We start from the raw sequence: 12,020 nt of genomic DNA on the forward strand, positions 1-12,020 counted from the left end.
CCCTTATTGGTCCTTTGGGTCAGGTGTCAGCCAGGTTACCCGAGCTTATTAACCCTTTACAGGTAAAAGAATTTTGGAGTCTCTGGCCAGGAGGGATTTTATAGTACTGTACACAGGAGAGCTGTTACCCTTCCCTTTATAGTTATGACAGCTACTCTTCCTGTAGAATCTCTTTTCATGAAAAGCATCATTTATTGATTAATTTTGGATTCTGTAACTCATTCTTTAGTTCACCCATGAAAAAGGGGATGGTGATTGGGAACCCAAGACATTCCCATGTATCTGACATCAAAGTTAGTTTTGCATAAGAAATCAGATGCTTTGGTCTTATTGCTTACAACTCTATGGAACCAAGAACATTCACTCCCGAGAAACTGGTTTTCCCCTTCATGATGTAGAAAGTTTGATTTCTCAAGCACAGTAGGTAGAAAATATTTTACACTTATCTAAAACCAATAAAATACTATGTACAAGAATATCTGAAAAACACACCTTTAAGAAAGGAAACATCTTTCTATGAAGGAAACCTGAAACTGAAAATTCTCTAAAAACTTTCATCTGTAGTATCATTTAGTTTCACTTAACTGAAAATGTAAGTAACCCATTTTTGGTTCTCCTGTGATGAAAAAAACTATATTAAATAGATTTTAATTAAATGGTCAAATCTATTTCCCAAGTACTTATGCTGTTTAACAATGCCATGATCCTGCAAAAACTCATGCACATACTTAATTTTACAGCTACAAGGCAAGTATATAAGTGTTTGCATAATATGGGCCTTAGTTTTGATAATCAGCACTCTAGTGTACATAAAATTAAAAGTCAAATTTGATTTTAATAATTCCATCACCCTCCAGACACATAACACGATTCCCAGAGCATCTTCCTTTTTTAAACTTCATTCACAATACACTATTAAAAGTTTCTAACCTATGTACTACGTTCCTATTTTTTCTTTCAAAGTCAAAGAAAATGTCTCTCCTTACTCATTTGTTTAAAAATAACTTTTGAGTGTATAAACATGTTAAATAGGTTTCTTATCTATAGCTATATAAGTTTGTTATGTAATATGAATTTATATACGTGTATAAATTGTAAATGATGATGACACTATTTCTAGGTGCTCCATATTCTCTCTGGTTGGTAGGGAGACTGTCATAAATGCTGTGACCATGACAATACAGTTGTTCCCTTTAGTTTTAACATCACTGGAAAAACTGAGATGAATTAAAAAAAAAATTCACATTCAGCATGTTTTTTTAAATCAAGAAGATTAAGAAATTCCCAGCATTTTTCCACAGAATTCCAGGGTTACAAAAAACAAAAACAAAAACACCCCTCCTGTATTTTTCCAGGATCCGCAAATGCTCTATTTATTCATCACATAGCCATGAAAATCAACTATGGTATTTTAAATCAAATACAACAGTGTTTCCAATTTTTAAAAATTAAATGGTTATATAGATTTAACATTGTAGTCCTTTCCCATAATAGGCAATGGCTGTATTTTCCATAAAAAGGGACAAAAAGTCCCGTGTCACCTTATAGACCAACAGACGTATTGGAGCATAAGCTTTCATCCACAAAAGCTTATGTTCCAATACATCTGTTAGTCTATAAGGTGCCACAGGACTCTTTGTTGCTTTTTACAGATACAGACTAACACGGCTACCCCTCTGATACTTGTATTTTCCATATGAACCTTAGCTGTGAACATGTTTAAGAGGCACTTTGAAATTCAACAGACATAATCCAGGATCTTTGATAAATCTGGACTGGCTGTCATTTGTACAACTGATATAAATTGAAACACAGACATCACTGTTCCGCTGTGGCTTATTATCTTTTGAAAACAACATTGACTGTGTTTTGTCGTCAAGCAAGACAGTTAAAAAAGGCAGCTTGTTAAAATGCACAAAAGAAACTTTAGAAGATTTTAAATTATGTAACTATACTACATTTTATCTGAGTGAGTATAAGAATCCTAAGCATTTATATTTACATTGGTGAAAAATAAATTAGACTATTACAATTAAATCAGTTTTAAAAATCTAAATGGTCATTAGTAACAGTTAAAATACAGTTTTAACATGAGTTTTATACTGAGATTGCTACTGATTTGTCATTCTTCATTTTTCACACTCTGGAAGATGCCAAGTAAACACACATTAGTCCAGATACTCAGTTGATGTATATCAGCACAAGTCTACTGAAGCCAATGGAGTTATTTGATTTACATCAGCTGAGATCTGGCTTGTTACTTTTCTGGTTTGGTTTATAAGAACAATCCAATTCCTTTTGATGCCTTCCATGTTATTATGATCTTAGTCTAGTTTTTATAATACTGGCTGCAAAGAAAAATGACATAAATTTCCATGAGCTCTGAGAAGAAATTATTGTTTTATCTTACCAGATTATACTTTAAAATGAGCTTCCAGATAATAACTGATGTTTTCTGAAATCATTTATTTAGAATTTACAGAATTACTATTAAATCAATAGTAATGGGATATACAGTCTTGTTGTAGCGTGTTGGTCCAGGATATTAGAAAGACAAGGTGAGTAAGGTAATCTCTTTTGGACCAACTTCTGTTGGTGAGAGAGAGAAGCTTTTGAGCCTACTCTTTGAGCTTTTCTTCAGGTCTGGGAAACTTACTTAACTGTGACACTCTGAGTAAGTTTCCCAGACCTGCAGAAGTGCTCTGTGTAAGCTCAAAAGCTTGTCTCCATCACCAACAGCAGGTGGTCCAATAAACGATATTACCTCACCCACTTTGTCTCTTTGGGAATTGGATACTTTATTAAAGTTATTTTTTTAAAGCCAATAGAGTCTAAGGTGTCAAGGAAAATTAGTTTTTCCCATTTGACTTCAACCATTTGTACTACATTAGGGTCTCGAAATGTGTTAAATTAATTTTCATATTGTAATATAAGGTAATTTGTTTAACAAGTTTAATAAATTTAATTAAGTTTAATAAACCCATTAGGACTTTTGAAGACCGTTTTCAATAGCTTTACAATCCAAAATACAGTGGACCACCAATGTTATTTTAGGACACTAAGGTGAATATGCAATGTATTAAATATGTGTCTTCCCTTGACAAAATCTTAGGGACAATATGTATATTTCCCTTACAAACAAGTGGAATGAACCAGACATCTGCAGAAGAAATCATACAACTGATATTTCACAATAGCTGTTTCTAAGGCACCAGATCCTTGCAGTAAATCACCACAAGTATTCTTTGGATAGCTACAATACTTTAAAGCAAGTTTACCGTATATACTCGTTCATAAGCCGAATATTTTTGGTAAAAAAGTGACGCATCAAAGAGCGGGGGTTGGCTTATAAACGGGTCTACACCAAAATTTGATGATTTTAAACTCTATGAATCATTAAATTGAATATCTAATACATTGTTGTTTTGTTTACCTGTAGCCCCTCAGCTCCCTGTCGCTGCAGTTCGCCGTTCCCAGCCAATGGGAGCGGCAAACTGCGGCCACAGGGAGCTGAGGGGCTCCGTGCCTGTGAACGCTCCAGGTAAACAAAATGTCCTGACCCACCAGCGGCTTACCCTGACGGGCCAGGAGCCAAAGTATGCCAACCCCTGAAATATAGGGTTGGCTTATGAAAGGGTCATACAGTTTTTGCTATTTTTACCTAACCATCTTGGGGGGTCGGCTTATAAACGAACGGGCTAATGAACGAGTATATACGGTAATTTAGTAAAAGCAACTATTGACATACATAATCTAAATGAAATTAAAAATACAGATAAATTTATCCAAGATAGACTTATTTGTCCCAAAGATAGATTTCTTTTGTTTGTCCCAAAACAGGATTTGTTCTAGTTGCTCTTATGTATGAAAATTATTTGAACATTTAAGACTGATAAAATGATTATAAAACTAAAATTGGCTAAAACACATCTTGGTGCATTATGGTGAAGGCTACAATTTAGTCACGGAGGCCGCAGATTCGGTGACTTCCAGTGACCTCTGTGACTTCAGCCTGAGGTGGTTGGGAGCTGCCGGGTCCCCTGCCGCCCATGGAGGCAGGGAGCTGCGGGGTACCCTTGCCGTCTCTAGCAACTCCAGGAGCTCCAAGCTGCCATGGGCGGCGGGTACCCCCGAGCTCCCGGCCGCAGAACCCCCCAGAGATCACGGCCGCCACCTGTGGCACGGGAATCCCCTGAGCTCCTGGCTGCTGCAGTGGGGGCTCCAAGAGCTGGCGGGGAAATCCCGGAACTGCAGGCAGCAAGGGCTCCCCGCAACCCTCAGCTGCTGCAGGCAGGCAGCTCCTAGCCCCTGTGCAGCTGCCTGCCTCAGGCAGTGTGGGGACCCGCAAATCCGCATTTTGTCACAGGTATTTTCTTTTTTTGCCTGTGACCTGTCCATGACTTTTACTAAAAATATCCATGACAAAATCTTAGCCTTAGTTATGGCCCTTATTTAACTACAATGAATGCACCACATCAGGCTTTCATTTTGACAGATCTTGAGTTGGGATAGGTCAATCAGTACTTGATGGGGACCTCCAAAGAAATCTCAGCTGCTGCAGGAAAGGGTCAGGCAACTCAGTGTGTGGCACTCGGCCCTCCCAGTCAGTACCAATTCCCGATGCAATTGATAAAGTGGCCTGGGTTCTGCAGAGCGCTGAGCTTTCTGTCCCTGGACCACCTGAGCGCTTCCGCGCACGCTGCCAAGCCGCGTCCAGCGCTGAGGAGGTCGCGGCCCCCAGATGCCGAGGCCCCCGCGCCTACCTGCGATGCATCCCCGGCCACGCAACCGCCACCGCGCGGGCAGCAGAGGCCGCCCCCAGCCGCAGCCATGGCGCCGTCTGGACCCGCAGCGCTGGGGCGGACCCCGGGGTCCTTCCTCGCCCCCGGCGCAGGCAGGGACTCAGCTCCGGGGAGCCCAGGGTCCCCGCTCAGGCAGGGCGGGCGTAGCCCCAGGGCGGGATTGTCCCGCAATTGCTGGGGCGGCGCTGCCCGGGGGAGGCGCGTTTAGGCAGGTGTAGGAGCATAAACCTCCGAGCCCCGCCCCGCCCGCAGTCCGAGTGGCTGAGGCGGCCCCAGGCCAGGGGCCCAGCGGGTGGCGAGACGCTTCCTTCTCCAGCGGCCAACAGGCGGGGAGGAGAGAGGAAAGACACGTGCCCAGAGTATCTGTCTGTGCTTAACCCCGGCCCGGACAGCGGGGGCCTGACCTAGGGGAGACCTGGGTGATGGCCTGGACACCGGTGCCGGCGGTGCGGAGACAGCGGCACCGGGACACGAAGGAAGGCGGTGGCAGAAGCAGCCTCATATTGTGCATCCCGATTGGTGGACACGGCCCCGGTCTATCCTACCCAGCCGTCGTCTCTCATCTTAGCCCCAGCTCCTGAGCTCTCCTGGGCAGGGCCCTCTTCGGACCTCGCTTAGTGCGATGGGGCCAAGCCGCAAACCAATCACTGTTGCCAACGCTTGTGACTGTACCGTGGGTTTCGCTTTCAGTCCGCAGCTTCTGGAGTTAGGTGGCTGTTAGGTGTGAATCTCGTTTGTCATTAAAAATAATGCTTTTGTCACGGCGGAGGAGAGCCTGAAAATGTGATCCAAGTGAACCCTAACGGCTCATAAACGAGATAGCAAACAAACCCCAAATGTATTATTTAAAAAAATCATGCTTTTTAAGTTTATCACGTTATTTTGGGTCTCTGACTTTTGATTTTTGAACGCTCAGGTTTGGCAATACCTGAAACGAAGGCTATTATGGGGAAGTCAAATCCTAAACACCACCTGAAGCCCTCCCCTAGGCAGATGCTCGACACAAATGAACCTCTGACCCTTGTACTTCAGCAACACTCATCTAGTTTTGAATTGAAGTGTGTGTCTTTTGGCTTGTGCAAGGAGGTAGCTAGTCCTGCTCCAGCTGTATGCGGGGAAGGAGGAGTAGTGGGTTCCCCCATAAGGGAGCACACATTAGCCGTGGCTGCAAGGGGGTGTTTATTTGTGTTGAGACAATTAGGGGTGGGACAGCAGTTGGGCGTGCCGGGCGGGGCTATCTTTTCTCTCAGGCAGTGAGTTGGACAGCCCTAGCCTTGGGTGGGAGGAGAGCAAGATGGCAGCCTCCTTGTGGCTGAGCTGCAGCAGTAAAGAGATGGTCAAACTACTCCCGGGTGGGAGACTAGTCGCGGGGGCTTGTGCTTTTCTCCGCCTTGGAGGAGGCTGGAGGCTTCTGCACAGGAGCCACGAGCTGCTGGGTGAGTATTTGGCCTCAGTCACTAACAGGCGGTTTTTAGTTGGCCGCCTGTGACACTGTTAGAACCTGCTGCAGCTGTGTGGGGGACAGCAATGACTTTCAGGGGCAAGGAAGCTGGATGGTAATGACAGAGGCCAGGTGTCTGTGAGGAGCTTGTGGTTAGGGGTGTATCTCTACAAGCCGGGTATGATGGTGAGTAGGTGACCTGGACAGAGGAGAGGGTCCATGGGGGTACCTGCTGAAGTGAGTGGGCAGTAATGTTGGGGTGTGGAGGTTTGGCGGGGGGAAGAAGCAGAGTGGACTTTATGATTAGCCAGTGGAAGAGAATGAAAGGGGTGGATAACAATGCTCTGTTTGGCCAGTGAAAATAGGATGAGGGATGCAAGGCATGGGGAGAAAGGAAGATAGTGGTATGGCATCAAATTTGGTGTCTAGAGGGCAAAGCGTATGGCAAACTGGTTTAGACTATTTTCTAATGATAGTTGTGGCTGCTTTTGAGTTGAGTGGCTAAAGAATACTGAGAACTGTACTTTCTCAAAGCCCTCTAACTCCCAAATTCCTTCTGTGATTTACCTCCATCCATTTTTCTGCTCCTGGCTCCTTATTAAAAAAAATATATTTAGTGTGAAATTAAGTCTGAAAATTTGTAAAACAAAAGAAAGCATTCTGTGCAAGTTGGAGGGTCAAATGTAGAACTTAAAATGGGAGCAACCTTTCATTCTGAAGGGAGGATTCCTGACTCCAGAATTTGCTCTCTGTCTCTCTGAGCCAGAGTTTGGTCTGCAGCTAAAATGAACATCTTTTAAACCTGGTAGTAATTATTGGTGTTTCAGCCGGGGGAACATTTTAGCAGTACTGCAGGAGGAGGAGTCTGTAGATTAGAGATGACATATTGGTTGAAATATTTTGAATGAAATTTTTCATCTTTATGAACTGAAAATGTTTGCAAAATTGTCAGTGTTATTGAAATATTTTGAGTTTTGCTAACATTTTCACAAATGTTTATGGAAAGTGACCATTTTGCCAAAAAATGGTGCCTTTAGACCATTGTGAAACTGAAACAACTTCAGAATTTCAAAATATTTTGTTACTTAAACTCCTCTCCCGCAAATTCTGTAACATTGGAGTTGCTGCTTGTGACTCCCTAATTAGGTCTCAAAATTTCAGTAAGTGTAGATGCCATTTTTTAAACAGGATACCTTTTTTTTTTTTAATATGGTACCTCTTCAGTGAGTCATCTAATGAACTGAGCACTCTGATCAGAAAAGGACAAATTAAGTGAAAATCGTTGAGCGATCAGGGAATAAAGGGGATGGGTGAAATAACTGAGGAAGTGGAAAGGAATTGAGACAGCTGTGATGGGAGCTGCTTATTTAAATAGGAGTGGAAGTAGAGTGGGAGAGTCACAGCGAAGCCACTTGGAGCTTTTTAGATCTATGAATTTAATTTCACTTATTTCTCATTATCCCTATAGACTTTATTCTACAGTGCTTACCTAGGCGAAACTTCAGTTCGCTGTGTTTTGCCTGATTAAGGATTCCTGGTTCTAGTCCTAGTCCTACTTGCTATATTGCTTGCCTAAACGACAGCATTTAGTTTTTTGTCGCGTGTGTGTGTCTGTGTGTGTGTGGGGGGGTGAGGGTGGTGGCAATGCATGTTTCTGTTGAGGTTTGAACCTTTTTTCTGATATCTCTTATTTTCTGGGGTGTATGTCTAAATTCTGTAGTAAAATGAATTTTTTTTATTTCAAACCACATAAAAGGATTTTCTTAAATAAGAGCTCAGATTAATATATAGTTTTCAAATTGCATTTTAAAATAGCTGACAAGTCTTTCTACCTTTGTCTGTCTTCACTTGCCACAGCCTGTGTTTTGCACTTACAATAGCACCTTTCATCAAAGGAACTCAAAACTCTGTCGTTTATGGAACTCAATTTTATATTAAATCTCATATTCTCCTGTGATAAGGATAAGTAGCAGTATCCCTATTTTACAGCTTTGTTGGGACACTGGAGCAATGAAGCATTTAGGAAACAAAGTAATTTGCCTGGTGTCCCATACCAAGTTATTAGTAGAACAAAAGCAGGGCCATGACTCCCATTCCCTTGCGCTTATTGTTCTAAAATCAACTCATGTACTTGCCACCAGTGAGTGGATTACTTTTTAATACAGTGAAAATTACTAGAACAAGAAGGAGTATTTACTTCTCTTCTGGACTGTTCTGTCAGAGTTCTCTGTCATCAATTTCTGCAGAATGCAAGTTTTTATTTTAAAAAAATAATTAGGTTTCTATCACTTATGGTTGCAAAGATAGTATTCCTGTCTACTTGATTCTACATGTGTACAGCTTTTTTGCTGCTGCTGTTGCAGCTTATAGCTTCTGAAGTAGGAGCAGAGAAAAATTGATAAGACTCTGGTATGTTTTGGGGAGGGTCAGTGGTAAAACTGTCAAGAATCTTGTCACTTTCACTCTGATTCTTAGGAAAGCTATGAGCCACCCTAGAGGCAGGTAAAGGAAGACCCAAAAATTGACTGTGAGGAAGAGGAGAATTCTATATATAAGATGGAAGGAAGACTTTCAAATTAATGACACACCTACTAGCCAGAAAATGATGGGAAGGAACCCCAAGGAGGGTCAAGAGGCAGTACTTTGATAGGCAAAATTCCTCCCCCATCCCAGGAACTATGGGTTTCTTACCAGGATGTTGTTTCTCAACCACATTGGTAGTGTCCTCCTCTCACCTGGCATATCAGTCTCTGGTTAGTAGGTGTCTTGGATGTGTTTCAAGCCTGGGTGAGTTTTTAAACTTTTAAAAACACACCATGACCTATTAGTAATACTTTGTAAATGTGTTTTCTGTTGTTAAGAATTGATTTTTTTTTTCTTTCAACTTTCATGTATACTTACAAAGAAGTGTGCTCCCATTGAGGACAGAGGAGATCCCAGAAGATTGGAGAAGGGCAGACATAGTACCTCTCTTTAAACAGGGGAATTATAGACCAGTCAGCCTAACTTTGATAGCTGGAAAGATACTGGAACAAATTATTAATCAATTTGTAAGCACCTAAAGGATAATAGGATTATATGCATTAGTCAACATGGATTTATCAAGAATAAATCATGCCAAACCAACCTAATTTTCTTCTTTGACAGGCTTATTGGCCTGGTTAGTAGAGGAGAAGCAGTAGATGTGAGAGATTTTGATTTTTAGTAAGGCTTTGGACATAGTCCCACATGACATTCTCATACGTGAACTAGGGAAATGTGGTCTAGATGAAATTACTAGAAGGTGAGTGTGACCCAATGCACCCTTGTATTCGCACCCTTGTATTCACACCCTATACACCACTGTAATAATCTTTGTACAAAATATGCCTTGTGAGATATTATTTGAAAAATAATATCTTGCTGGTCAATAATATGGTAAAATGTATGCAACAACACTATATGTGAAGTTATAATTTCCCCCTGTATGAGGTTGATAGCACATGTTCAGACCCACATAGAGCTGCTTAACCACTCCTGCCTAGTGGAGGCTGTCTTAAAGGAATGTGCGTTTACCTCAATTTATATACAAGTAGTAAACGAGGTCCTTGAGACAGCAAGAGAGAGACAAGGCAAATCTGCACTTCCCCATATACAAGGGAGGAGAAAGAGCAGGAGAGCACCTTGATGATCAGACTACACATCACCTTCTTTACTGTTTGAATAAACTTTGCTTTGAGGGGGGTAATCCTTAGATGAATCCACTTCAAATGGGACTGGACTATAAAAGTGAGGGGTAAAAACACCCCAGGGATTCTTTCTCACTCACTTTCACCTAAAAAGACAAAGGAACCAGCCCTTTAGACTTTCAAGGCAGATTCTGACTGAAGAACTTGGTCAGCTATGTTGCTGGGAACATGTAAGAATTTTATCTTGAACCAAGTCTAGTTTAAGTTGAGTCTTACTACTAGGAAACATTTTATCTGTATTTCTCTTGTAACCATTTCTGATTTTAGTGCCTTGTACTTGTACTCACTTAAAACCTCTCTCTTTGTAGTATAATAAACTTTTTATTCTGTAGTCCGAACTAGTCAGTGTTGTTTAAACTGAATTGTTTGGTAACTCCAGTTAAAGTAGCAAACTGTTGTACATTTCCATCTTACAGGTATAATGGACGTCTAATATCTGAACTGCCCAGGAGAGGGCTGGACAGTGCAGAACCACATGTTTTTGGGAACAATTCAGGACTGGAAGTGTGTTGCGGTCACTCTGAAAGTAGTAAACAAGCCTGTTGGAAACCAGAGTGTGGCTGGTGTGCAGCTGACAGGCTGCTAGTGTCAGAGTGGCTGGACCAGGACTCAAGCTATATACAGACATGTATGGTGTGACCTGCATGCTGTTTGTGAGGGGCTCAAATTGGGAGCTACATCAGCAAGGCATTGTTAGGCACCTAAGGTTGCAGGGCAGGTGGTGACACAAACCCTCACTGGTCTGGATTGTGCCCCGGAATGTGAGAGTGGATGCAAAATTGGTTGAAAGCCTGTACTCAGAGTAGTTATCAATGGTTCTCTCTCAAAATTGGGGATGTATCTAGTGAGGTCCGGCTGGGGTTTCTCCTATGTCCAGTACTAATCAATATTTTCATTAATGACTTGCTAATGGAGCGGAGAGTATTCAGAAACACAATCTGTGAGCAGTTGCAGGCAGTTTGGAGGACAGGATTGGAATTCAAAACAACCTTGACAAATTGGAGAATTGGTCTGAAATCAACAAGATGAGATTCAGTAGGACAAGTGCAAAGCAAATTCAATAAGACAAGTACATTTAGGAGGGAAGTATCAAATGCACAACTACAAAATGGAAAATAACTAGCGAGGCAGTACAGTAAAACCTCAGACTTATGGACACCTCAGGAATGGAGGTTGTCTGTAACTCTGAACAAAGTGCAGTTTGGGCTCCAGTTCCAGCAGCTGACATTCCAAGCCAGGTTCCAGCAGCAGTTGAACTCGGACTCCCTCCTCAGTGCGGGCAACTTCCTTGTAGATAGCTTCTTTCCCTGGGTCGGACTGCAACCTTAATCCCACTCCCCTGGCCGGAAGCGGGACAAAACAGCGTCCCCCCTCTCCTGGAAGGACTGTGTGAAAACAGTGTCTCCTTCCAGCCAGAGATCCCAGCGTTGCTCCTACTCTGCTGGCTGCCTTGGGCTGGCAGCCCCAGCGTCTTCATTCTTAGATGTAAGTGGCTGCCCCGCGCATGGGGGTGGGGTGGGGACAGGCAGCCCAGATGTGCCTACCTTTAAGATGCAATGCAGGCACAGTACAATATTTGCTTTTTTTTTTTTTGGTTTCCGCTGCTGCCTTACTGGTTACTTGCAGTTTCACACAGTGTCTTGTTGACCGGTCAGTCCGTAACTCTGGTGCTCATATCTTTGAGGTTCTACTGTAGTACTGCTGAAAAGGATCTGGCGGTTATAGTGTATCACAAATTGAATATGAGTCAGCAGTGTGATGCAGTTGCAAGAGAAGCTAATATCATCCTGGAGTGTATGAACAGGAGAGTTGTATGTAAGATACGGGAGGTAATTGTCTGCTGTCCCCTACACTGGTGAGGCTTCAGCTGGAATATTGTGTCCATTTCTGGATGTCACACTTTAAGAAAGATGTGGACAAATTAAGAGTGAATCCAGAGGAAAGCAACAAAAATGATAAGGTTTAGTAAACCTGATTTAGGAGGAAAGTTTCAAAACAAATCAGGGCATTTTTAATCTTGAGAAAAGAAGACGGGGTCCTGATAAGTCT

At 42.3% G+C, this 12,020-nt stretch overlaps 2 protein-coding genes across 4 annotated transcripts in view; one reads left to right on the forward strand and one right to left on the reverse strand.

Annotated features, from left to right (window-relative positions):
* APIP (APAF1 interacting protein) overlaps positions 1–5,305 on the reverse strand; it is a 22,295-nt gene extending 16,990 nt beyond the window's left edge. For both annotated transcript variants that reach the window (XM_024213853.3, XM_024213852.3), the window contains exon 1: positions 4,764–5,305. In XM_024213853.3, the coding sequence (XP_024069621.1) occupies positions 4,764–4,832 (69 nt within the window). In that variant the 5' untranslated portion in view covers positions 4,833–5,305. The remainder of the gene's footprint in view (positions 1–4,763) is intronic.
* A 771-nt stretch (positions 5,306–6,076) lies between these two features.
* The window catches only part of PDHX (pyruvate dehydrogenase complex component X), a 107,829-nt gene continuing 101,885 nt past the window's right edge, over positions 6,077–12,020 (forward strand). For both annotated transcript variants that reach the window (XM_026651487.2, XM_026651488.2), the window contains exon 1: positions 6,077–6,238. In XM_026651487.2, the coding sequence (XP_026507272.1) occupies positions 6,097–6,238 (142 nt within the window). In that variant the 5' untranslated portion in view covers positions 6,077–6,096. The remainder of the gene's footprint in view (positions 6,239–12,020) is intronic.

Source organism: Terrapene carolina, unplaced genomic scaffold (genome assembly GCF_002925995.2).
Source record: "Terrapene carolina triunguis isolate 2854851 unplaced genomic scaffold, T_m_triunguis-2.0 Scaffold96, whole genome shotgun sequence".
Classification (NCBI taxonomy): Eukaryota; Metazoa; Chordata; order Testudines; family Emydidae; genus Terrapene; species Terrapene triunguis.